At 47.6% G+C, this 27851-nt stretch overlaps 1 protein-coding gene across 1 annotated transcript; it reads right to left on the reverse strand.

The window, feature by feature from the left end:
* LOC121008944 lies at positions 1-27705 on the reverse strand. Its single transcript, XM_040441779.1, has 4 exons — positions 27310-27705; positions 6773-6899; positions 4066-4139; positions 1-682 (listed from the first exon to the last, which is right to left on the reverse strand). Exons 1-4 carry the CDS (start codon positions 27632-27634, stop codon positions 225-227), a joined length of 984 nt encoding a protein of 327 aa, XP_040297713.1. The 5' UTR covers positions 27635-27705; the 3' UTR covers positions 1-224.
* Between the last annotated feature and the right edge of the window lie 146 nt (positions 27706-27851).

A 27851-nucleotide genomic window follows, 5' to 3' on the forward strand; every position in this document is an offset into this window, starting at 1 on the left:
TCAGAGATCTCAGTAATACAGAATAGAACAGATCAGTGGAGACAGGAGCGGCCAGTCAGGGAGTCGGTGGCTTCTCTACTATTATATATAGATATAGCAGTGGTGGCGGGTAACTACAACCCCCAACATCCAATCTACAATTCACCAGAAACAGAAGAAAATGATGTGGAGGCGACGCCTCCTGCAGCCGTCATTTATGTAGTCGTATGAAGATAGTGCTGCTTCTACATTATTGAGCAAATTCCTTCATTTTTTTTCCGTTCTTCCTCTTTTATCCGTTCTTGCTCTCTTCCCCGTTCTTGCTCTCTTCCCCGTTCTTGCTCTCTTCTCCGTTCTTGCTCTCTTTTCCGTTCTTCATCTCTTTTCTTTACTTCCTCTTTTATCCGTTCTTGCTCTCTCTTCTCCAGGTCAGCGTTATATATGAACTCCAGCAGGAACGTCTTCCTTTCCACCCATTCTGTCTGGGCGTCTCTTCCTTGTCCCAGACGGTATCCGACTCCGTCCAGGGCTTTCTGAAGGATGGTCAGGATGTCCTTGGTTCTCCGCAGGGTTTTGATTTGGTCTTTCTCGGTGTAGTTCTCTATCGCTATAATCTCCTCGGCTCCCATCAGCCTGAACTTCTTGTCAAGTTCAATGAAATCTCCGCTCTCTTTTTTGGTGATGACAACGATGGGGACGACTCCTGCAAGAGACACAGAGGTGACCAGATGTTGTGTGTGACAACCTGACAACTACCATAACCAGTGCCACAGATTCCACAACAGAAGACTCTCCCCGATACGGCCGTCCTGTCTGGTTACTCAGACCTGTATACTGTATATACTGTATATTTACTGGAATTATTTTAGAAGCTTCCTGCCGTGCACTCCCCTCATAGGATAAGCTACATTCCACTTAATCGACTCCACATGTTCCCATAGGTGCCAGTAGATCTATGTATATATACTAATACATTCATTAGTGAGCATTTATTATCGTGATAAGTGTATACAAGTGCATATAATAAAGTGCAAGGTGCGCTGAATCAACTTAAAACCACTTTTCTGATACCTTGCTGAGGGTTTTCACGGAGATATATCAGGGGAGGACGTCTAAGCTTGTGTGGAAGCACGCTATTCTTCCGCGTCTCCTCCTCCTCAGTGCGCATGTGTCAGTCCTTCCCCCTCTATGACGCAGTACATATCTACAATGCGTCTATACTGGGCGGAGACCCAGCGTAGTGACGCGCGATCATCCAGGTCAGCACCCAAGGCGCACGTCATTCATGCGTCAGCGTACTACACCGGACGTCCGCACCACATCACCAGTCTATTCCACCATTTTACATTCGGGCGCTCATCAGGGCAATATATTCCATCTCTATTCCTCCCTATAGTCTCCATTACATAACCCCTTCAGCAAGTGCAGAAAAAAATCTAAATGACTATTCAGATAATACATGTATACAAACATCTCACATTTTGACGTGGATACATCCCTGTAACTTTCATTGGGTCCACCTCATACAACTAACGGGACATACATCAGACTACAGATCTCATGGACAGATATCAGCTGACCATTCCTCCTGTCACCCTAAATTCGACATTTAACCCTTTGGGTTTTAGAGTATCCAGCCGGAATATCCATCTAAGCTCAGTTTTTTTCAAAATATTCAGGCGATCCCCACCTCTATCCAATGGTTTAGCATGGTCTAAAATCATAAATCTCAGATCACTTTCTTTATGATTTCCTTCTACAAAGTGTTTTGACACAGGCAAGTCCCTTCTTTTATTACTAATGGACTGTCTATGGTTATTTAGCCTCGTTTTCATATCACAGGTGGTTTCACCCACATAGAGTTTTTTGCAAGGGCACCACAGAACATATATCACCCATGACGAATCACAAGTGAGATAATGCCTTATGTTAAAGATCTCGCCCGTGTCTGGATGTGCGAACACCGATCCTTTATCCATCAGTTTACAGTTCACACATCTGCTGATATCTGTCCATGAGATCTGTAGTCTGATGTATGTCCCGTTAGTTGTATGAGGTGGACCCAATGAAAGTTACAGGGATGTATCCACGTCAAAATGTGAGATGTTTGTATACATGTATTATCTGAATAGTCATTTAGATTTTTTTCTGCACTTGCTGAAGGGGTTATGTAATGGAGACTATAGGGAGGAATAGAGATGGAATATATTGCCCTGATGAGCGCCCGAATGTAAAATGGTGGAATAGACTGGTGATGTGGTGCGGACGTCCGGTGTAGTACGCTGACGCATGAATGACGTGCGCCTTGGGTGCTGACCTGGATGATCGCGCGTCACTACGCTGGGTCTCCGCCCAGTATAGACGCATTGTAGATATGTACTGCGTCATAGAGGGGGAAGGACTGACACATGCGCACTGAGGAGGAGGAGACGCGGAAGAATAGCGTGCTTCCACACAAGCTTAGACGTCCTCCCCTGATATATCTCCGTGAAAACCCTCAGCAAGGTATCAGAAAAGTGGTTTTAAGTTGATTCAGCGCACCTTGCACTTTATTATATGCACTTGTATACACTTATCACGATAATAAATGCTCACTAATGAATGTATTAGTATATATACATAGATCTACTGGCACCTATGGGAACATGTGGAGTCGATTAAGTGGAATGTAGCTTATCCTATGAGGGGAGTGCACGGCAGTTGTATTAGTTAATGAATTAATTGGACACAATGTGGAAATGTATTTAAACATGCACCATGCACTTTATGTTCACTTGACTTGAGAAAGGTTCTGTGAGAGAACTGAAACGTTGTCATTTTTCTGACATGTGTGAATAAACTGCACATTTTTTACTTCAAGGAATGCTGCAGACTTTCTTTATTTGTTTATCCGTCCTGTATCGAGGGACCACCGCATAACAGAGAAAAAGGAGTGCTGCCTGACCTTTGTTATGGATCTATATATATATATATAGATAGATAGATAAAAAAAATCATACTTCTGATATGTATGAATGCATAATATGTGGGAAACTACTACAGATGTTTTTAGCCATAATATATGTACATATATTATAATATATTATATATTCTAAATATATAATAATATATTATGGCTAAAAACTTATATTATAAATGGTTCTGCCAGGATTTGAACTCCCAACCTTGTACATTAGAGTTAGGATGTTAACCACTACACTATAGAGGTATTTGTTAACCTGCACAGAAATATAAAATAATTCTTCTGCTGAATAGGAATAGTCACTACATCAGAAACTACTATGAGGTTTTTCTGACACAGTTTTGCATTCAGCTTTATAGCTGAGTGGATAAGGTCCTTGCCTCTAATGTACAAGGGGTTGGGAGTTCAAATCCTGGCAGAAACCTTTCAGAAAGTGGTGTTTGGCCAAGCAGGCTCACCCAACAATATCCAGCATGCAATACCCTATTAGAAGGAGAGCCATTGTCAGAACATCTATTGGGCCCTCTGGGTCAGGGGCAGCCCGGTCTTCTCCCAGGGCTTTTAAATGGAAACCTTCTAGAACAGGGGTCAGCAACCTTCGGCACTCCAGCTGTTGTTAAACTACAATTCCCAGCATGCTCCATCCATTACTATGGGAATTCTGAGAACAGCAGAGCAAGTATGCATGCTGGGAGTTGTAGTTTCACAACAGCTGGAGTGCCGGAGGTTGCCGACTCCTGTTATAGAACATTGTCCTTACTGGATTGCACAGTTTATCAGGCTGCAGTGCATACATGAAGCCCCAGAGGAATCTGATAACACAGGGACTCTGAGGTCACCAGAGTGAGAGGACTCTGCCGCTTCTCTGGTCATGTTCATGAACCTCATAAGTCACCAGGAAATACATCTACATTAATACAGGACATGGAAGACGGGGCAAGAGGGGGATGCAGCTGCAGTCTGCCACTTAATGCTTTACTGGGAAATAAAATAGCACTGACGTCTTCATATTAGTCATTCCTGCACTGGATCAGGTCAGGAGGAGGATAGCAGCCTCAGAGCAAGAGAGAAGCAAGTTCTAGGAGCTCTACGTGAGAGTCCTCCACACACAGCACACCACGTACCTGTCATCTGCACACAGTTTTTCATAAATGTTTGCACTTCTTTTCTTTCACTGTCAGAAAACACAGATGCAGCGCTGTAGAAATAAAAGATAGATGATGATAGTGGTGACAGTGGTGTGAATGATGATCAGTGTGCTAATGATGATAGTGACCATGGTGGTGAATGTGAAGATGATGCTACTGTATGATGATGGTAACCACCATGATGGTGAGGGTTGAAATGATGATTATGCTGGTGATAGTGATGTTGATGGTCATGATGAAGGTTGTGGTGATGACGGTGTTCATGAAGATGAAGGACATAAATCCTGGCAGAAGATGTCTGATGTTCTCCATATCTGAGGTTTCTCTGTTGGTTTCTAGCTGTATCTTCTCTGCCTGTATTATCACATTTCTGGTACAGCCTCGTTGCAGTAGACACCATTATGAGGGATGCTGCTGTCAGCTGCCGGGCAGTCCTATAATCTGCCTCTCTCTTGGTTTCTGCCCTTATAATGCCCCAGAGGTGCATTACCACCTTTTACACCTCTTCACTATCTTCTATGGTTAATATAATGTCATTGTGAGGAATATGGATTATCATTTACTGGCAGCCCTGATTTTCATTTGATTCACCTTTTGCATGTACACAGTCAGTGTCACCTTCTGGCCTGGAGCTATGAACCCTAAAGGGTTTTGTGGGTCATTTGCTGCCAGCCCAGCAGAGGGAGGGGTGGACCTCTCCCAAAGGCCGGTAAGGGAGGGACCGACTACAGTTTAAAAGGCTTGTGCCAGCAAGCGGGCGTGACTTTTTCTGAAAGGGGATCACATCGTGCCATGTGTTTGGAGAGACCTGGAAACAGCTGACATCACTGCCCCCCACGTGACCGCAGCCAAGGACTTTTACACCATCCTAACCCAAAGGAACATTCATCTACCCGGTAACTGACTTGTACTCTGTGTAATCCTGTGTGTACCTGTATTTGTAACCTCAGACCACTGTGTATATTCTGTGTGTATATTGTGTTATATCTAGTGTTCCCTTAAGGCGATTAAATATATAATTTAATCTTGTGCTGTCTTGTATCTCGATCACGAATCCCCACGTCCGTGTTTAGGCCTAGTTATAAGCTACCGCGGGTTGGTTTTTTCACGCCATATAATCCCGTTAGCGGACCGGGCTTATATCAAACAAGAAGCTGGTGGCAGATACCCGGGCTGAGACAGCGCTGTTTGCACTGCGGCAGTAAAAAGGCTCTCTCATCTTGTTGTCTCTCTGTGCCCGCGTGGACCGGAGGTGTCTGTGTAAACTGTACCAAGCTGACCTTACCTGCTACTCTGGAGGGCGTAACGTCACGTCTTGGTAACGAGGGAATATACCGCGTCTCGTGAGCTTAACGTAGTTGACATCAAGTGGGCACGAGGGGTGGTATTCATCACAATCATCATCTATATTAATTTCCATATCCTGCAAAATGTGCATATTCTTTTCTGTGTAAATGTTATGTTAAATGTAATGTGTCTGGTTCACCAGCAGGTGGCGGCAACAATGGCAGAGCTACAGGGACAGAGGATGGAACCTTCTTTCCATCCTCTTCTCTCCCTCTAGGGAGGAGTTTAGTTAGTGAAGGTCAGAGTTTGGCCTACCCCCTGTCCCGGGAGGTTGTGCAGCGGGGAGCTCGTCCCGGTTGGGCGATCCCTGCCTTAGCCAGCAGAGCACCATCAGCTCTGTTGGACCTGGAGGCCCAAGATACAAGCCTCAGGAGCCAGGGAGAGAAAGGTCCCTTGGATAAAGCAAGACAGAGACAGACCAGATGACAAAGTTAAGTTACAGCATACAGCGAAGGAAACGTTCCTATATAATCCTTGTATGTCTCACTCTCCGGCGCCATCTTTGCTTCCCGCGCTGCGCAGATGGCAGCAGCTTTTTTAATAAACTTGTCCATTTCTCCACAATTGGTCGAATGCTTTTGGGAGAGGGACGAGTCCCCTGATTTCTGCTGGCCGATTTTGCCCATTTATATGCCAGGCAGCTAATGTATGGTGTGAAATAGCCGGGTCTGAGCAGCAGAGCTCAAGCACACACGTCCATGCCGGTCAGGCGCTAGCTCCGCCCCCCTTCCTATATAATCCTGACAGCACAGCAGAGCTAGAGAGCAACTGATGTAGCAAAGCTGAGTGTGTATCGCCTGCCAGAATTTATGCCAAAGCTTGCTGGTGACTAAGATAAAGTTGGAAGATTGTTCGCTGATGAAAATTTATTCAAGTAAAGCTGTTATCAAGTTCATCACAAGGTCTGGATTTATTTCATCATCTCATCATTCAACTACCATTTTTCTGCAGCAGACCGGTGTGTACAGGTGGGAGCACCGTGAAAAGTGCAACACCACTAAGGGACATTAGGCCACCCTACATCACTCTGGCATTCCTATCCTGGGTACCCATCACCAACCACCATCTACACAAAAGGGGGCCTTGTGCCCTCGTTGCTGAAATGCAACTGGCGTCACGACAAACTTTATTATAACACCTTAAGGGACCCATTGCCAGTGCCAGCTCTCCTTGCTGCACCCTCGTTATGGCCTCAGCATTGACCAGCAGTTGGTGGGACATGTCCACATGGATCTAAGCTAGGATGGGAATGAGCCTACGGGTCTTGTCAGGTTTGTTCTGTGATAACATTGGTACTTACATAACTAGAGAAATATTTCTATCTGCAGCCCCTCACCTGTGTACTAGGATGGGGACGATGAAGTCGGAGTAGTTGGGGTTCAGTTCAGCATCTTGCAGCCGGTTCATCATATCTGTGTAGTTCTCCATCCACTCCACCTTCTCACCGATGGGGATGAAGTTTCCTGGAGATAATCACATTTACATTATGTATTGATGAGGGTCACCATGAGTGGACAAGTTGTGCGCCCCTTAGGAAAGATGCATTTGAGGAAATAGTCCTCTGATGTGGTGTGAGGGGAGACGTTTTATATTGGCCAGCTAGTCTACTTTCCCGAGCTTCTCATTTCTGGTCTCTTTGTATAATGTACATTCATTAACTCCTTAATGAGGGAGGGAGGTTAGATAGGGTTAATTTTAAAGAAGGCAGTAGTTCGTGGGAGGAGTGGTAGTTATAGTAACGGAGGTGGGTGGGGTAAGGTTTTAAATTGGTGAGGAGGTGTGGGGAAATCGACATTTTGGGGTTCAGGCAGAAAACGAGCACCTGCGTGAGAGATGTCTGCCTTGGATCTGTCAGTGGAGGAGCTGTTGGTGTGACTACGCCGGGAGGCTGAGGTGCGTGGGGCTGGCTGCGTGAGCAAGTGGGGGAATTCATGGAGGAACCCGCAGCAGCTGAGTCTCCACCTAATGTGCGGGCTACCCGGCCGTGGCGGGGTCACCCACCAGAGCGACTGAGCCCGGAAAGCACCCCCAGGGTTCGGCGCCGTATTAGGAGCCCCTCAAGGGACCCTCCGCAGCGGGGAGTGCCGCACAACCTTTCGGTATGCGCTCTCGCCGCGGGAGGAATCCAGAGATGCGGCGGGACCCCGAGCAGAGTGGGACGCCCCTCCCCCACTCTCTGCGGTGATTTCAACTGGATTGGGACCAGGATCTGTGGGCCGGCCCAGCTTACCTGGAAAAGGGCGGTCCGCTCGGCGTGCTTAACAGGTCGGTCGGGCTGCACAGAGGGGAAGAGAAGACCTGTGCAGGCCCTCAACAGCGCAGAGTGAGGAGGGATCTGGTCACCACATGGCAGGAGCCATGTGTTCTTAGGTCGGAAGGGGGTCCAGTGTAGTCCAGACTGCATCCCCGGCTGTCCAAGAAGAGATGCCTGCCACATCAGGGAGCTCCATCCGAAAGGAGAGGCCTTCTACATCCAGGAGCTGGACATCGGGATCCAGGGATCTTCAGGATGCAGGACCTGCGGCAGCGGGAGTCACAGCGCCCGTGGTGCCTGGTGAGATTCCATGTGGTCCCATATTATCTCAGCTTAGCTCCCCTGGGGGTGGTATGCTCACTGAGGATCGGGGGAGGGGGTTAGGTCAGTTGTTGGGGGGATTGGCGGGTTGGTTGACTAGATTTGGGGCGAGTAGAGGGTCTCCGTTACCAGCCTGGGGGGGGGGGGGGGTGCAGGGGGCAGGTATAGGGGTTGGGCCTGTTGGGGGTGCGGTATCGTCGGTTTCTGTGGAGACTCAAGCGGGGGGGAGGAGGATAGGCCTAGGTTGGATGATAGGGCGCATGGGGAAGTGTATGTGTGTTTTGAGGGCCCACTGGGTGCCCATTTGAAGCAAGAGATTCATTTGAAGTGAAAAATTTGAAAGGGGGAGTATGTGGAAATTTTTTCACTACTCCCCTTGGAGCAGTTTAATCTGGATAAGAGTAGGAGGGAAGAAGGAAAAAAGGAGGAAGAAGAAAAACAACGCTACCGGTTGATTCTGTGGACTTTCGCCAATTAATTGCAAGCGTTTGCTATTTTGGCAAGCGTTATTGGTGAGAAGTCGCCGGAGTGCTGCTCAGCATTATTTTGTTATCAGGATGCCATAGGTGAGGCGTACCGGGTTTACGGCGGGGTGGGTTGGCTCTGGTATGACGAACAGTTTCGTCATCGTAAGGCGGTGAGGCCGGATATCCGGTGGGATCACAAGGATATTGGCCTGTGGTTAAAAGTTACGGCTCTGACCCGGCTAGTGCAGTTTGGTTTCCGTATCCCGTCCGTTAGACCGGCGGGACCGCTGGTTCACAAGAACCTGAGGTCCTCGCTTGATCACCCGGGGGTAGTTTGATCACCCGGGAGAAGTTGAAGGCAACAGAAAATTGCATTAGACTTGTCAGTAAAAGCAAAAAAAGGAGGAGACCAATGTGGTACTCAGCAGAAGTGGCCCAAATCATTAAAAATAAAAAGCTAGCATTTTGTAATTATAAAAAAACCCAGAGCAATGAAGATAAGGAAATCTACAAGATTAGGCAGAGAGAGGCCAAGCAAGTTATAAGAACTTCTAAAGCGCAGGCAGAAGAAAAACTAGCTCAGTCTATGAAAAAAGGGGATAAGACCTTCTTCAGATATATAAATGAAAAAAGGAAATTAAAACAAGGAATAACTAAATTAAAAACAAAGGACGGAAGGTATGTAGAAGAGAATAAAGGGCTAGCCGACTGCCTTAATGAATACTTCTGTTCAGTTTTTACAAAAGAAAAAGGAGAAGGACCTCCACTAGAAAGGATGACTATTAAATCGTTTGATGCATGTATCTTTACAGAGGAAGATGTTCTAAGTTTGCTGTCTAAGGTGAAGACAGATAAGTCACAGGGGCCTGATGAGATACACCCAAAATTATTAAAAGAGCTTAGTGGTGAGCTGGCAAAACCGTTAACAGATTTATTTAACCAATCATTAGTAACAGGAGTCGTCCCGGAAGATTGGAAATTGGCAAATGTCGTGCCCATTCACAAGAAAGGTAGTAGGGAGGAATCGAGCAACTATAGACCAGTGAGTCTGACATCAATAGTAGGCAAATTAATGGAAACCCTATTAAAGGATAGGATTGTGGAACATCTAAAATCCCATGGATTGCAAGATGAAAAACAACATGGGTTTACTTCAGGGAGATCATGTCAAACAAATCTTATAGATTTTTTTGACTGGGTGAATAAAATAATAGACGGTGGAGGTGCAGTAGACATCGCATATCTAGATTTTAGTAAGGCTTTTGACACTGTCCCACATAGAAGACTTATCAATAAACTGCAGTCATTGAGCATGGACTCCCATATTGTTGAGTGGATTAGGCAGTGGCTGAGTGACAGACAACAGAGGGTTGTAGTCAATGGAGAACATTCAAAACAAGGTAATGTTACCAGTGGGGTTCCACAGGGATCTGTACTGGGACCGATTTTGTTTAATATCTTCATAAGTGATATTGCAAAAGGCCTCGCTGGTAAGGTTTGTCTTTTTGCTGATGACACAAAGATATGTAACAGGGTTGATGTTCCTGGAGGGAAACGCCAAATGGAAAAGGATTTAGGAAAACTAGAAGAATGGTCAGAACTCTGGAAACTGAAATTTAATGTGGATAAGTGCAAGATAATGCACCTGGGGCGTAAAAACCCAAGGGCAGAATATAGAATATTTGACACAGTCCTGACCTCAGTATCTGAGGAAAGGGATTTAGGAGTAATTATTTCAGAAGACTTAAAGGTGGGAAGACAATGTAATAGAGCAGCACGAAATGCCAGCAGAATGCTTGGATGTATAGGGAGAGGTATAAGTAGTAGAAAGAGTGAAGTGCTTATGCCGCTGTACAGAACACTGGTGAGACCTCACTTGGAGTATTGTGCGCAGTACTGGAGGCCATATCTCCAGAAGGATATAGATACTCTAGAGAGAGTTCAGAGAAGAGCTACTAAACTAGTACATGGAAAGGTTAAAGGACCTTAATATGTATAGCTTGGAAGAAAGAAGAGACAGAGGGGATATGATAGAAACTTTTAAATACATAAAGGGAATCAACTCGGTAAAGGAAGAGAGCATATTTAAAAGAAGAAAAACTACCACAAGAGGACACAGTTTTAAATTAGAGGGGCAAAGGTTTAAAAGTAATATTGTAATGACCGACGACACGCACAGGGAGGAAAACAGGGAAAGCCCTGCCCAAGGGAGAGGGAAAGGTGGTGGCCCCTAACTCACCTTGCGGCTGGCACCTGACTGCCCTGACGTCCCTAGACGGGTTCCTCACCCGTGCGGCGATCGCGTGCCTAAACCCTGGCTTTCCCTAATATGAGCCCTGGATAGTGAACAGGCCGGTGGGATCGCTAGTCCACACCACTATCACTAAGAGGGAAACACCAGGGAGAGGACAGACAAAACATACAAACACATACACCCAGGTGGGTGACCACAATAGACCAAAAAGGTCCAACAGGGATCTGGAGGGTAGCGTACTGGACCAACTACCAGCGAACGCAGCAACACAGCTCCAGAAGGTCAGAATAGATGTCCAGGCAGGAAGCTCTATCTCTGGCAACCAGAGAAGTGTGAGAGAGAAATATAAGGAGGTCTGGGAGTGCTGGACAAGGAACAGCTGAGGAGAAGGAGCTACGGATCCCTGAGTGAGCCAAAAGGGTTTGCTAAGCAAACCCAGAAAGCTACCATAAGGAAAACAGCCCTATCTTAAATAGAGCGTGCAGCCAACCGCTGCGACTTCCTGACCCCGGGTATAACGGAGTCAGGCGTGGTCCTCGACACCCTCGTGACAGTACCCCCCTCTCTACGAGGGGCCTCCGGACACTCAGGACCAGGTCTCCCAGGATGAGAGGCATGAAAAACCCGAACTAACCTGTCGGCGTTTACCTCAGACGCAGGAACCCACATTCTTTCCTCGGGACCGTAACCTCTCCAATGCACCAGATATTGAAGAGAGCGGCGGACCCGACGAGAATTAACAATTTTGGATATCTGAAATTCTAGGTTACCATCCACGACAACAGGAGGAGGTGGCAGCGGTGATGGTTCTAGAGGTGGAACATATTTTTTGAGTAACGACTTATGAAAAACATTATGAATTTTAAAAGTCTGAGGTAACTCCAGGCGAAAAGCCACGGGGTTGATGATGGCTACAATTTTGTAAGGGCCAATAAACCTAGGACCCAGTTTCCAAGAGGGAACCTTCAATTTAATATTCCTAGTAGACAACCACACATAGTCATTCACTCCTAGGTCCGGACCTGGCGATCGTCTCTTATCAGCCATGCATTTGTATTTACCTCCCATATTTTTCAAGTTAGCTTGCACCTTCTGCCATACCGATGAAAGAGATGACGAAAACCGTTCCTCTTCGGGAGCCCCAGAAGACCCCCCCTCTTTGAAAGTACAGAATTGGGGATGAAAACCATATGCACCAAGAAATGGTGACTTGCCAGTGGATTCCTGACGACGATTATTTATGGCAAACTCGGCTAACGGTAAATATGATGACCACAACTCTTGGTTTTCAGACACAAAACATCTTAGATATGTCTCAAGGTTTTGGTTGGTACGCTCAGTCTGTCCATTCGACTGAGGATGGAAAGCTGAGGAAAAGGACAAGTGTACCCCCAAATGGGAACAAAAAGCTTTCCAAAATTTAGAAATAAACTGGGTACCCCGATCCGAAACAACATCGGAGGGGACTTTCACTGACGAATACCTGAGCAAGAGTCTTAGCATTAGGTAGTGCGGGTAACGCAATGAAGTGTACCATTTTGCTAAACCTGTCCACTACTACCAAAATAACTGTTTTACCCGCAGACAAAGGTAAGTCAGTGATAAAATCCATAGACAGATGTGTCCACGGTCTATTGGGAATGACGAGTGGTAATAGAGACCCTGCAGGACGTGTATGTGAAACTTTTGCGCGCGCACAGGTAGAACAAGAAGACACAAAATCCAATACATCCTGACGCAACCTTGGCCACCAAAAACGACGAGACAATAGCTCCAAGGTTGCTTTACTACCCGGGTGCCCAGCAAGTGCCGAATTATGATGTTCCTTTAATAATTCGAAACGTAAGTTCAACGGTACAAACAATTTCTCTGAGGGGCAAGAGACCGGGGCGTCCCCCTGGGCCTCTAACACCTTCCCCTCCAAAACAGAGTGTACCGCAGAAACAACCACTCCTCTTTGAAGAATGGGTACCGGATCACTCACATTACCCCCTCCAGGGAAACAACGAGATAGTGCATCAGCCTTGGTGTTCTTTGCCCCAGGACGATAGGTAATCACAAAGTTAAACCTGGTAAAAAATAGCGACCACCTAGCCTGTCTAGGGGTGAGACGCTTAGCTGATTCGAGGTACAGAAGATTTTTGTGGTCCGTAATTACAGTGACGGGGTGGACTGCCCCCTCTAAGAAATGACGCCACTCCTCAAACGCAAGTTTAATAGCTAATAGTTCCCTATTGCCAATATCGTAGTTCTTTTCTGCTGCAGATAGTTTTTTAGAAAAGAAAGCACAAGGACGCCATTTGCCAGGAGACGGACCCTGAGACAGCACAGCTCCCACTCCCACCTCTGATGCATCGACTTCAACAATAAAAGGCTGGGAGACATCAGGTTGGACTAGTACAGGTGCTGAGGTAAACCTCTCTTTTAGAGAGGAAAAAGCAACTTTAGCGGCGTCAGACCATTTAGAAAAATCAGTCCCCTTCCTAGTCATGTCGGTAAGCGGTTTTACAATAAGTGAATAATTTTTAATGAATTTTCTATAGAAATTCGCGAAGCCCAAGAACCGTTGTAGTGCTTTGAGGTTCTCAGGAAGATCCCAATCTAAAATTGCCTGGACCTTCCTAGGATCCATACGGAAACCTGAAGCAGATAAAAAATAACCCAGGAATTGTATCTCCTGAACGGCGAAGACACATTTTTCAATTTTAGCATATAATTAATTCGTCCGTAGGACCTGCAGTACTTGTCTGACATGCACCTCATGTGTTTTCAGATCCGACGAATAAATTAAAATATCATCTAGGTATATTACCACAAACCTGCCGATTAGATGACTAAAAATGTCATTAACGAAATGTTGAAAGACGGCAGGAGCATTGGTCAGACCGAAAGGCATAACTAGATTTTCATAATGCCCCTCAGGGGTGTTAAACGCTGTCTTCCACTCATCCCCCTCCTTAATACGAATCATATTGTAGGCCCCCCTAAGATCAAGTTTGGAGAACCACCTAGCACCCGCAATCTGATTAAACAGGTCAGGAATGAGAGGAAGAGGGTATGGGTCTCGGATGGTTATCTGATTTAATTTGCGAAAATCTAAGCAAGGACGCAGGCCCCCATCTTTCTTTTTAACGAAGAAAAACCCTGCAGCCACGGGTGAAGAAGAGGGTCTGATGTGTCCCTTAGCCAAGCTCTCGGAGATATAATCTTTCATGGCTTGTCTCTCTGGACCCGAAAGATTATATAACCTGGTCTTGGGTAATTTTGCGCCGGGAATAAGGTTAACTGGGCAATCATAAGGACGATGAGGTGGTAACTTCTGACAACCCATTTCAGAAAAAACATCCTCAAAGTCCGAAATAAATGTAGGTAGGGTAGTTATGGAGGCGACTAAGCAATTGCTATTTAAGCAATTTTCTCTGCACTGCTCACTCCACTCCAATATCTCCCTGGCCTGCCAATCCACCACTGGATTGTGCGCTACCAACCAGGGAAGACCCAGCACCAGGGATGGACTGGGACAATAAAGTGGCCCTGGACTTCAGCCAGACCGGCCCACTTTATTTTTCCCAAACACACTCAAAAAAAAACATAAGTAAAAACATTCCACTGTAAGTATAAACAGGTTTTTTATTTTTACTCTTAATTTAGAAAAAAAAAAATGCATGCCAACATTACAGATGCCTTTAGAATGACATGTGTAAGTTACACTCCATTCAATGGCGGGTGTCATAAATAAGGAAAACAGTTATAAATAACATCTTATTTTTAAATATAACAACAAGAAACAGTTCATCCACAGATCCCCCCATAACAGTGTCATCCACAGATCCCCCCCATAACAGTGTCATCCACAGATCCCCCCCCATAATAGTGTCATCCACAGATCCCCCCCATAATAGTGTCATCCACAGAACACTGTTATGGAGGGGGATCTGTGGATGACACTGTCATGGGGTGGATCTGTGGATGACACATATAGCATAAGATGTTATATACGGTATGTATCATCCACAAATTCCCCATAACGGTGCCATCCACAGATCCCCCTCCATAATGGTGCCATCCACAGATCCCCCTCCATAACGGTGCCATCCACAGATCCCCTTCCATAACGGTGCCATCCACAGATCCCCCTCCATAACAGTGTCATCCACAGATCCCCCTCCATAAGTGTCATCCACAGATCCCCCTCCATAACAGTGTCATCCACAGATCCCCCTCCATAATGGTGCCATCCACAGATCCCCCCCATAAGTGTCATCCACAGACCCCCCTCCATAACAGTGTCATCCACAGATCCCCCTCCATAATGGTGCCATCCACAGATCCCCCCCATAAGTGTCATCCACAGACCCCCCCCCCATAAGTGTCATCCACATGACAGACCCCCCCCATAACAGTGCCATCCACGGATCCCCCGCCCTCCCTATAACAGTGCCGTCATCCATAGATCCCCCTCCCCGCCACTCACAGTAGTATACATTAATAAATCGGTATCCTGCAGGCTGCAGACAGTAACTTTAATTTTAACACAGCGCTCATCTCTTTACTACCTTATATTCAGCTCCCTCCACCCTCCAGCCTCCAGTAACAAGTGCGGGCGGCAGCGCTCACTCACTGACGTCACGCGCCTGCGCCGCCTAGTGGGAGGAGCAGGCGTGTGACGTCAGTGAGTGAGCGCCGCCCCCACACTGCCTGCTGTTACTGGAGCTGAGTCAGTGTAAGATAGTAAAGAGATGAGCGCTGATTTTAAAGTTAACACACTGACAGCAAAAAAATTAAAATGGCTCGGGACCGGCCGGGCCCCCCCGGGGTCCGGGCCCCTTACTGGGGTATCGGCTTTACCCCCCTGATGGCGGCCCTGGCCGGCCCATAATTCGATCGGCCCACCGGGATTCTCCCGGTACTCCCGATGGCCAGTCCATCGCTGCCCAACACCACCGGAGTGGGAAGCCCCTCCAGAACATAACCTGAAAGCATCTCGTTATGGTGGTCCCCTACCCGAAGGTGTAAATTATGAACCATGTGCGTGAGGTTTCTCTGAGACAGAGGAGCAGAATCAATAGCGAATATGGGAATCGGTCTCTGTAAAGTACAGAGAGACAAACCCAAAGTGCGGGCAAAATGGGCATCTATCAAATTTACCCCTGCTCCACTGTCTAGAAAGAAAGAAATAGTCTCCGTCTTATCACCAAAAATAATAACCGCTGGCAACACAAATTGCGATGTACGTATGGAGGAAACGTATACCCCCCGGCTGACATCCTCCACACATCCTGGGGTTAGTAGTTTTTCCGACGGTCTTTTGTTTCTGAGGAAAGAAGGACAGACATTAATGAAATGACCCCTCTCCCCACAAAAAAAACAAACCCCACGCCTACGGCGAGCCTCAGGAGGACGGACCTGACGAGTAGTTCCGCCTAGCTGCATAGACTCGTCTAAGTCCGTACAGACTAACTGCTGCTTGGGAGGGGTTACCAATTGCTCCGTTTTTTTCAACCTGACCCTAAGGCGTCTGCAGTGTACTCAAGTTGTGCGTAGTAGGTGTTTCTGGGTGTAGTAGTGCAATATACACTAACCTGGTACAGCTGACTCTCTGCAAGGGCAGGTATAGAATTAGAAATAGTTCGTGACGCCAGTGCCAAGTAAACGGTGGCACGCCGTTTGCGGATGCAGGAATAAATTGAGGAAACGTAGGATTAAAACAGAACTCAAACTTTAGTAGGTTTTCCAAGCAGAGACAATAAAGGAAATGCAGTTCCTCAGCATACAGTCGATTTTGCAATTCGGTCGATGCAGGCAATTCAGTACAGCAGGGTAATTACAGAGTGTTGAACACAGGACTTGCAGCAAAGGAGCTTGCACTCTAACTCTGTCTGATCCTGGAATGTAGCAATTCTTCACCAAGGCCCATTAACCTAAGTCTGGCTTTATATCCTTGATTATGGCTTAAATAAGTACCTCCTCTGTCTTTCTTAGTACCTCTGGCTCCTCTGATCTTTGCCTCTGTCTCTCTTAGCTTCTGAATGGTTCCTCAGGCTCTTAGGCTAAGATATTCCTGCTTCTGCATATGGGAATTCAGGAGGGAATCTTCTCCTGGACAGCAGGCTTCAGGCCTGGACTTGTCTCTGACATTGTCTAAACTCCAACTGTAGATTACAGACACTAGACTCCGTCTGCCTTGCACTTCCCTGACTGGCCTTATATAAACTAGGGCTCCCTAGCTCCCTCTATGGACTAGAAGTAGGAATGACACCCCTAGCAGGCCTGTACATGCAAGTTTCAATGACAGGGAAATACACACATTACATTACATTTTATAAAACTGACATACACCAACTTCTCCATAATTAAGGAGGGACGACAGCACACCAAGTAACACTTTGGTAGTGACGGGTATTACAACTCCCGTACACTACACGTCTATCTATTCGGATAGAAAGGGACATAACCGCATCAAGGGAAAAGGGGGTCTCATATAATGCAAGCGCATCCTTAACCCTTTCGGATAACCCAGAGCAGAACTGACTCCTGAGAGCCGGGTCGTTCCATTGGGTATCCGTAGCCCACCTACGGAATTCAGAGCAATACTCCTCTACCGGCCGCTCTCCTTGTAAGAGTCTCCGTAATCTTGATTCAGCCAGGGCGACTCGGTCAGGGTCATCATATATAAGACCCAAGGCCCCAAAAAACTCATCCACTGACCGAAGAGCCTGGGAATCAGTAGGTAAAGAGAACGCCCAGGACTGCGGGTCCCCCTGCAGCAGGGAATTAACAACCCCCACCCACTGATCTTCATTACCAGAGGAGTAAGGGCGCAGTTTAAAATATAATTTACAGGCCTCACGGAATGTCAAAAACTTGTCCCTTCCCCCAGAAAATCTGTCAGGGAGAGGGACCTTGGGTTCCGCAACAACCTGGTTACCTGTAGCAACCGCTGGGCTTGCAGTTGTAATTGCTGCTGTTGCTGGAGGACCGACGCCTTCAATCCTGCCACATCCAAAGACAGGCCATGAAATTGTTTGGACAGAGCAGCAATTTGATCCATACTGGATTTTAAGTAGGTAAAATTTTTTTTTTTTTTTTTTTTTTTTTTTACCTACACAAAATAATGGCCAGAGATAATGTAATGACCGACAACACGCACAGGGAGGAAAACAGGGAAAGCCCTGCCCAAGGGAGAGGGAAAGGTGGTGACCCCTAACTCACCTTGCGGCTGGCACCTGACTGCCCTGACGTCCCTAGACGGGTTCCTCACCCGTGCGGCGATCGCGTGCCTAAACCCTGGCTTTCCCTAATATGAGCCCTAGATAGTGAACGGGGCGGTGGGATCGCTAGTCCACACCACTATCACTAAGAGGGAAACACCAGGGAGAGGACAGACAAAACATACAAACACATACACCCAGGTGGGCGACCACAATAGACCAAAAAGGTCCAACAGGGATCCGGAGGGTAGCGTTCTGGACCAACTACCAGAGAACGCAGCAACACAGCTCCAGAAGGTCAGAATAGATGTCCAGGCAGGAAGCTCTATCTCTGGCAACCAGAGAAGTGTGAGAGAGAAATATAAGGAGGTCTGGGAGTGCTGGACAAGGAACAGCTGAGGAGAAGGAGCTACGGATCCCTGAGTGAGTCAAAAGGGTTTGCTAAGCAAACCCAGAAAGCTACCATAAGGAAAACAGCCCTATCTTAAATAGAGCGTGCAGCCAACCGCTGCGACTTCCTGACCCCGGGTATAACGGAGTCAGGCGTGGTCCTCGACACCCTCGTGACAAATATAAGGAAGTATTACTTTACTGAGAGAGTAGTGGATGCATGGAATAGCCTTCCTGCAGAAGTGGTAGCTGCAAATACAGTGAAGGGGTTTAAGCATGCATGGGATAGGCATAAGGCCATCCTTCATATAAGATAGGGCCGGGGGCTATCCATAGTATTCAGTATATTGGGCAGACTAGATGGGCCAAATGGTTCTCATCTGCCGACACATTCTATGTTTCTATGTTTCTAAGTTGAGGAGGGAGGTGGAGTTGGGGCGGATGGCCAGCCCGTTCAGTGGGCCACCGTTGGCTGACTTCAGGGTTTCTCCGCTGGGGGTGATGCCAAAGAAGGAGCCAAACAAGTTTCGGCTCATTCATCATTTATCATTTCCGAAGGGTGCGTCGGTCAATAAGGGTATAGATCCGGATTTATGTTCAGTGGAATATACGTCATTTGATGCGGCTGTCCGTTGGGTTAGGCATTTGGGTCAGGAAACGTTGTTGGCAAAAATTGACATCGAGGCGGCATTTAGTTTGTTCCCGGTTCATGCAGATAGCATGCATTTGCTAGGTTGTTTTTGGGACGGGGGTTATTTTGTGGACAGATGTCTGCCCATGGGCTGTTCGGTTTCTTGTGCGTACTTCGAGACGTTTAGTTTCTTTTTAGAATGGGTCGTGGTTGAGGTGTCTGGTTGTTCATCAGTCATCCATTATTTGGATGATTTTTTATGCCTCGGGCCGTCGGGTTCTCGGGTTTGTTCTTTGTTGTTGCAGACGTTGTGGTCGGTTTTTGCGCGTTTTGGAGTGCCTTTAGCGGAGGAGAAGACAGTGGGCCCAGTGACGGAGTTGTGTTTTTTAGGCATCGACACGGTCAGAATGGAATGTAGGCTACTGAAGGACAAGCTTGAGAATTTAAGAGGGGAGGTTAGTCGGGCAAAAAGAAGGGAAAAGATTATGTTGAGGGATCTGCAGTCCTTGCTGGGCAAGCTTAACTTTGCCTGCAGGCTACTGCCGATGGGGCGAATTTTTTCCAGGCGGCTAGCGGTGGCTACGGCGGGGGTGACGGCGCCCTAACCATTTTATACGCTTGGGGAAAGAGTTAAAAGGGGATCTAAGTGTCACGGCCAGTGGTATGTTTTGTGACACTTTCCTTCACTTGGTTGCCCGTGGCAACGTGTGGTGTTGTGTGCATGTGCTGGCAGTGTCTCAGCCCTATGGCTGATCCCCAGGACATGATTGCCACGCATGTCGTTGCCCGCGGCAACAGGTGAAGTGTGTTTGTTTATGTGTGTATTCCCCTTTAGGAGTCCGTCTTCCCTTGCCTGGTGTTGGAAGGGTTAAATCCCTTCTGTGTGTGTGTACATTGGGTGTGTCTGTGTGGGTGTGGCTCCTTGGGCTATAAAGCCTCAGTGGATATCACTTGTCTGAGGGGTACTTCAGCCATGGTTAGCTGGAGCAGCCTCCTGTGTATTCCATCTGCCAGTGGGGGCCACCCTTGTGGTCATAGGTTTATGTATGGGGTTTAGTAGATGTTTGTTTGGTCTCTTTGTTTTTGCAGCATATGGTTTCCTGGGTTCCCGTGTGATGTCTGTGTGTGCGGTGTCCTTTGTGTTGTTCTGGACAGCAGCACTTGTACTTGGGTTCCAGGTTGTGTGTCTGTGGCAGGTAAGTGTGGTACTAGCCTCACTTACCTGTCATTGCCATATGTCTGTTCATGTTCCCCTTTCTATGTAGCTTGGCCACTTTAGACTCCTGTTTCTCCGTGTCCAGGAGGAACGGGCTGTCTACCCAGCTCCTAGTTCAGGGATCGACGGAGGGTCAGAAGGGATCCAAGGTTCCTGATCATGAGCCCTCCTACCTTCAAGGGCGGCTCATGCAGCTAGGAGTCAGGGTCAGATTAGGGAAGCTCTAGGAGGTGACCTGCTCCCTAATTCTGTGGCACTGGCCACGTAGCGACCTAACATCTCCTGATACCGCACGGCTGAGGGTTTTCCCCATCCTCAGCCGTGACACTAAGGGTGTGGGAGGAGTGTTTAGAGCGTTATAACGGTAGGTCGGTGGTGATGGGGGATTCACGAGACAATGTGGATTTTGATTTATACACGGACGCGGCTGGGGGGGTTGGTTTTGGTGCTTTCTGTCAGGGACGGTGACCAGAATCCTCGGTGATACGAGGATGGGTTAGGAATTTGGTTCTTTTGGAATTGTTTCCCATTGTCATGGCAGTGGTGTTGTGGGGGGATAGGTTTGGAAATAGGAAGGTGCGGTTCCACTGTGATAATTTAGGGATAGTACAGACTATCAATAGTTTATCAGCATCTTCCCCACCAGTGGTTCGGCTCTTGCAATTTTTGGTTTTGCGCTGCTTGTCGATTAATGCTTGGGTAGCTGCGGTACATGTGGCCGGTGTGTCAAATTCTGTGGCGGATGCTCTTTCTCGTTCACAGTTGGAGCGATTCCAGCTTCTGGCACCGGAAGCGGAGGACAAGGGTCTGGAGTGTCCGGATTGGCTTTGGGGGATCCTAGAAGAGCGATAATGGGGCTTTTGAGGGATTCGTTGAGCCCAGGTACTTGGTTGGCATATGGTAAGGCGTGGGAGCAGTGGGGTAGTCGGCTTCGCATGGGAGTTAATGATGGTGAGATGGCGTTATTGCTGTTGCAAGGGCATCTGAAGGAGGAAGGGTGATCAGTTTCGCGGTTGAACCGTTTCATGGCTGGTTTGGCGTTTGGTTTCAGGTCACGCGGTTCCGTCGATATTACTAAGACGTTTCTAGTTCGACAGGTTTTAAAGGGATGGCGCAGAGTGAAAAAGGTTGAGGATCAGAGGAGGCCAGTGTCTTTTAGATTGCTTTTGGGTTTGGGTGAGAAGGTGGGTTTCATATGTAGTTCAGTGTGGGAAGTGGGTTTGTTCAGGGCGGCGTTTGCATTAGCGTTCTTTGGGGCTTTTAGGTTAGGGGAGTTGGTGAGCAGCAGTGTGTCTAGAGCTGGTGGGATTAGGGGTGAGGATGTGGATTTGTATTCAGATAGGGTGGTTGTGTGGGTAAGACGGTCGAAAACCGATCCGAAAAGTAGAGGTTGTCAAATCGTTTTATTTGCGGTGCCGGGTTGTACCATGTGTCCGGTTCGCAGTGTGGTAGGGTACAATGGGGCAGGAGGGGGCGCCACTTCTCTGTAACGGGGAGCAGAAGGCACACTCAGTCTACCACCAGCCGCAGACCTGCTGCTTAGCTTCGGGAGCGAGGATCTGTGTTCAGCCTCGCTCCCAGGGCGGCTTTTGCTAGCTGGGAGGCTCCCTGCTCCTAGGTCTGCCTTGAGTGCCGAGCTGATCACTCGGTGTTCGACTTGTTTGTCTGTCGGTCATGTGACGCTGGCCACGTCACATGACCCTCACTCCCCACTATAAATACAGCCAACCTGCTGGCTACAGGTTGCCTGTGATTTTGGTCCCTTAGGCTGTGTATTATTATTGTTATTTAGCTTACCTTTGGATTTGACCCTTATTCTGCTTCCTGACACCTCTTCTACCTGCTCCCTTAATCTTGATGCTACCTCTTGGATTTTGACCTCGGCTTGCTTTTGGATTTTGTCTTTGCCTCTTCTCTTGTACTGACATGACCTCCTGGACTGACCCTGGCTAGTTGACCCGCCTCGCCCTTCCGTTTTTTGGTGGTACCTTGCTTGTTCCACCTCTGTCCGCTCTAGTGCTACCTCTCATTGGCTGTCCGCTTCCCTGCTGTCTCTATCTCTCTGCTTGCACTTACTCAGGTCAGGGACTGTCGCCCAGTTGCGCCCCGTCACCTAGGGCGGGTGGTGCAAGTAGGCAGGGACAGGGGACCGGGTGGCAGCTCAGGGGGTGCACCTCCGCTCTATCTTTATACCCGTGACTCTACCCCGTGACATTCTCCTTTTCTACGGCATGAGGACGGGTCGTTCCTTTCCTGGTTCCAGTTTTTGGCGGTGTTTAAAAAATGTTTGCAGGCCTTGGGTATAGTTGACAAGGGGTATTTGGGCCATTCCTTTTGGATAGGAGCAGCGACAGAGGTGGCCAGGTTGGGTTTAAACGAGCATGTCATAAAGAGGATTGGGAGGTGGGAGTCGCGCGGTTCCGGTTGTATATTAAGCTAGGGTTTTGTGATTAATATGTTGTTAATGATGTTGCAGGTTTACTACCTCTATCGTTCATTTTCAGGTTCATCGGCAGCCCTGATGTGGATTTTGGGGCACTCCTATGTTTTTTGGGGGGCGCTTAGGGCTGAGGTCAGAAACGGACGACAGCTTGGTTTTGGGGCTGAGGTAGCGGCTGTCCGGTGGATAGGGGTTAGAGGTATGTTGTGGGGAGGGGTGATGCGAGAAGTTCACTGTTTTGTTGAAGTTTGATCTGCTCAGGCTTTGGGCCTTATTTCCAGGTCTGGTCACAGTGTGGTCGGACATTGTTCCGAGGCAGTCCTGGAGGGGGGCTAGGTCGGTTGATGGAATTAACAGGGCCCGTATAAGAGTGAATAGGGCTGTCGGTAGGTTTATGGCAAGAAACGGGGCGATTGCGGTACGAATTTTTGGAGGTCGGACGGTGTACACCTCAATGCTGTGGGGATCGACTTATGGTCCTTGGGGATTCAGGGGGGGATTGAGACAGCTTTACGGATGTGGAGGGACGCGCATGCTTAAGTAGGTCAAGATGGGCGTTCATGGAGGCGGGGGAGGTCCTCGAAGTTGGAAAATATCGTGGTACTTGAGGATGGGAGGGCCCCGCGGGAGGGGCTGGACTCTCATGGAGGATCTGGAATTGAGGAATTAAAGGCGGCCATCAGTTGGTGCCTCTGAGCTGGGCTGAACGGCTGGGGGTAAGATGGAATCGCTGCTTTGGTTTGAGTTCTCTGGTTATTTGGGGCTTCTAGGACCTCCCTCGTCAGGGGTTAATTGTTTTGGTTATTTAACTGTTATGTTGTTATTTATTTATTTATTTAAATAAACAGCTGCTGTGGCCGATTATAATCCGAACTGTGGTCTGTGGTTATTTGGTATGGGATTGGGAAAGTCGGTGGTGGTAAAAAAGGGGGTTGTCGTATAGATAAAGGAGAAAACCCGAACAAGTGCCTAATACCATTTTCCAGAGCAGTAGAGTTCCCCCGTCAGATGGCAGGAACAGGACCACTATCACATTGCCTCCAGTAAGGGGCACATTTGGCCCCTGCCTCTCTCAGCTCTGTCTAACAGCTGTGGTGGAGGCAGGAGAGGGACTTACTAGGCCCAAGGAGCTGGTCCTCCGGGTCCTGCATTAAATGTCAGCTGGATAATTCTTCTTAGGAGGGTTCAGAGCAGAGAGGCCTAAATTGGGTTTACAAATGAATGGTGGAGAGAAGATCACAGCAGGGTATGCTGCGCATGGATCAGTCTGGTGTAAGGCATTCATGGACAAATGGAATCTAAGTGCGTCAGTAATCTGACACTACCCCAAAATTCAGTTAGCAGTAAGGTGATATGACCCAACACACTGAACACATACAGTACAGACCAAAAGTTTGGACACACCTTCTCATTCAAAGAGTTTTCTTTATTTTCATGACTATGAAAATTCTAGATTCACACTGAAGGCATCAAAACTATAAATTAACACATGTGGAATTATATACATAACAAACAAGTGTGAAACAACTGAAAATATGTCATATTCTAGGTTCTTCAAAGTAGCCACCTTTTGCTTTGATTACTGCTTTGCACACTATTGGCATTCACTTGATGAGCTTCAAGAGGTAGTCCCCTGAAATGGTTTTCCCTTCACAGGTGTGCCCTGTCAGGTTTAATAAGTAGGATTTCTTGCCTTATAAATGGGGTTGGGACCATCAGTGGCGTTGAGGAGAAGTCAGGTGGATACACAGCTGATAGTCCTACTGAATAGACTGTTAGAATTTGTATTATGGCAAGAAAAAAGCAGCTAAGTAAAGAAAAACGAGTGGCCATCATTACTTTAAGAAATGAAGGTCAGTCAGTCAGCTGAAAAATTGGGAAAACTTTGAAAGTAAGGGCTATTTGACCATGAAGGAGAGTGATGGGGTGCTGCGCCAGATGACCTGGCCTCCACAGTCACCGGACCTGAACCCAATCGAGATGGTTTGGGGTGAGCTGGAACGCAGAGTGAAGGCAAAAGGGCCAACAAGTGCTAAGCATCTCTGGGAACTCCTTCAAGACTGTTGGAAGACCATTTCAGGGGACTACCTCTTGAAGCTCATCAAGAGAATGCCAAGAGTGTGCAAAGCAGTAATCAAAGCAAAAGGTGGCTACTTTGAAGAACCTAGAATATGACATATTTTCAGTTGTTTCACACTTGTTTGTTATGTATATAATTCCACATGTGTTAATTCATAGTTTTGATGCCTTCATAGTCATGAAAATATAGAAAACTCTTTGAATGAGAAGGTGTGTCCAAACTTTTGGTCTGTACTGTATATAACATGGCTGCCTGTCTCTAAGTGATGTATATAACACAGCAGATGTTATGTTTGGATGGTCCATGGATGCATTATACAGGACTGCTCTGTGATCTATACCATTCTGGATGCACTGATATAGGAAACATATAGAACTGTGCACATATTCTAGAAGGTCTATATTTATATTAATAAACAGAAAAGAACAAAGATAAAAAGGGACAATGACATTAAATGCTGTAATCTTCTTCTGGTTATTTGTCCCTCCTGGTGTTTAAGTTTTTCTACAATGTCCAGCTGGTTACATGGAGGCAGTACTGGACCATACAGTGGTATAGTGAGAGTAATGACTCTAGAGCAGGCATCCTCAAACTGCGGCCCTCCAGCTGTGGTAAAACTACAATTCCCACCATGCCCTGCTGTAGGCTGATAGCTGTAAGCAGTCTAGGCATGCTGGGAGTTGTAGTTTTGCAACAGCTGGAGAGCCGCAGGTTGGCCAGCCCTGCTCTAGGGTATGCTCCATCTACACATAGAAAAGCTCTGAACGTCGAGATGAAGATTGCTGCATCTGTAGTTCCCTCAGCTGGTGATACTGTAGGTGCTAGGCCACAATCTACTCCTCCTTGAAAGTAATGTGTGTAAATGAGTGCATAATATACAATGGAATGATCCCTGTCTGCCCTGCTCCGGAGCACAGAGCTGCACTTAACGCAGCCCTCAGTTCGGAGACTTGTAGGGTAAGGCTTCTCAGAGACACAAAGTCACACAGGCAATATGGGGAGAAATCGACGATATGTCACCGTGTTTGAAGATCATTTCATACTTGGTTTCACATAGGAAACACTGGAGATGCATGTACGCCACAGAGGTGCGGCAATGTGAGGCATTCAGGATATGTGCACCGCTCACCTACCACCCTGCCCCTCGTGAAGCCATCGAGTATTCTTCTAGTCCTGAGTCATGTTCTGCTCATTAATCAGTACAGTATCAGTGCAGCCATATTCTGACCGCCGCACCGCAGTGCAGATACATAAATGGCCGCTTCCTGCTGTCGGCCATGACTGATTGGGGGAGTTTGTTGTCAAGTCTTTTCCACTGATTACGATGGTGGCCACTGTTACTGACCATTCACTGTCATAGGTGACCCCATAGAACGGGGTGTGGCAGCAGGGGCGTAGCTATAGGCTCATGGGCCCTGGTGCAAGAGTTCAGTTTGGGCCCCCCCTACCCTCAATACTGTTTCATAACACCACCAGACCCATGTACGCCTAATGGCAGAACAATGTGGTGTCTGAAGAATTTTTTCACTGCACATTTATCAAATTTATTTTGCCCTGATTTTAATTGCTAATATATTTACAAATTAAATTCAGGGCGAAATTTGATAGATGTGCAGTGAAAAAATTCTTCAGACAGCACATTGTGTGCAATAATGCTGGACTGACCCATCAACCGGCTGGTAATATCGTATATAGCCGATGTATGGGTCAGTCCAGCATTATTGCACACAAGGCTCACAGTCACTGCCTACCCCAGGGCCAGTGCCCGTGCCTGGCGCCGGCGCACACACTGCCTGCCTGTGGCCTGCCCCCTGGCACACACAGACTGTCATTAATTTAAGTGCCCAGCGCCAGTCAGCAACAGACAGTGGGCATCACGCTGGGGGCCTGGGCCGCTGCCTGCAGCCTGCCCCTGTGGCATGCACCCACACTTGCTTGCAGTGCACTGCTTCTCCTGGCTCACAGTAACAGCAGTCACTGCCTGGCCTGCGGCCTGAGTCTGACCCTTGGGCCTGGCACACACACACAGTAAGTAGTGTGTGTGCCCAGTAACCACTTCAGCCACAGAGACAGATTCCCACAGAATTCAGAGTCCCAGACTCCCACTGTCCCACTCACTCCATGATCCCATCCCATTCCATTCCCATCCCATCATCAAGCTGGGCCCTGGGCTGGGTTCTGCTCTGCCGCCGCCTGCCACACCGCTCTGCCAGCCACCGCACGTCCGCACTGCCGCCTGCTTCTGAGTGTCTAACTGGGAGCCGGAGATGCGCGGAAACCACGCCTCCGGCTCCTCCTCACTCAGTCAGACCTCACTCAATGTTGCGGCCGCCCCCTCTGACACGTGAGCTGCCAACAGCCTGCGCTGCGCCGTGCGCACTGCCCCCGGGGCCGGGCCCTATTAGATCACAACTTAGTGGCCTGGTTTTTGAATAGGAGGCGGTGGGGGGAGGCATGTTGAAAGGCTCAACCCTACAAATCCAGTATTTCTTTAACTTTATTTAGAAATATTTCATATATAAAAAGGATAAAACAATTCCAGGATATTTACCCCAATATGTCCCTAATCCAACCCCATTATAAGTCTAGTATTTGAGACTTTCACTCACCCAGTTGGGCGTAGATCTCTGCTCTCTCAAGGCTGTTAATCCTGTTATACCCTCTGTTGTCCACCATGGTGATGTTCTCGGTCAGCTCGTAGGATTTTCTCTCCATTGTCAGGGCTCCTCCGTCTGATCCTTCTCCAGCAACAGCGAATGGTGTGTATGTATCACTGTCCTCCAGCACGTACTTACAGGAGTTGATGAAGGAGGACTTCCCATTACCCATGTAACCAAAGAGCTGCAGGAGAACCCGGGAGTAGCCCTGATTACCACGAGGCCCATCATCCAGCCTGAAGCTGAGGACACTTTCTTTGAGCTGGGCAGGATCCATCTCTAAGGTTCCTTCTTCTCTGTGAGAACGATGGGTGTCTGGATCGGTGTCTGGAATTTATACCTCAGCACGCTTTCACTTTCGCAGGTGAATTACAGGAAACTAAGCTATGATTTCTGAGAAATAGAAGCAGGGAGTGACAGGACAGCAGAAGGTTGCTTTTCTGCATGAGTGATAATACAGAAATAGTGATGGACCAACATTGGCCGGGACAGTT

Source organism: Bufo bufo, chromosome 7, assembly GCF_905171765.1.
Source record: "Bufo bufo chromosome 7, aBufBuf1.1, whole genome shotgun sequence".
Classification (NCBI taxonomy): Eukaryota; Metazoa; Chordata; class Amphibia; order Anura; family Bufonidae; genus Bufo; species Bufo bufo.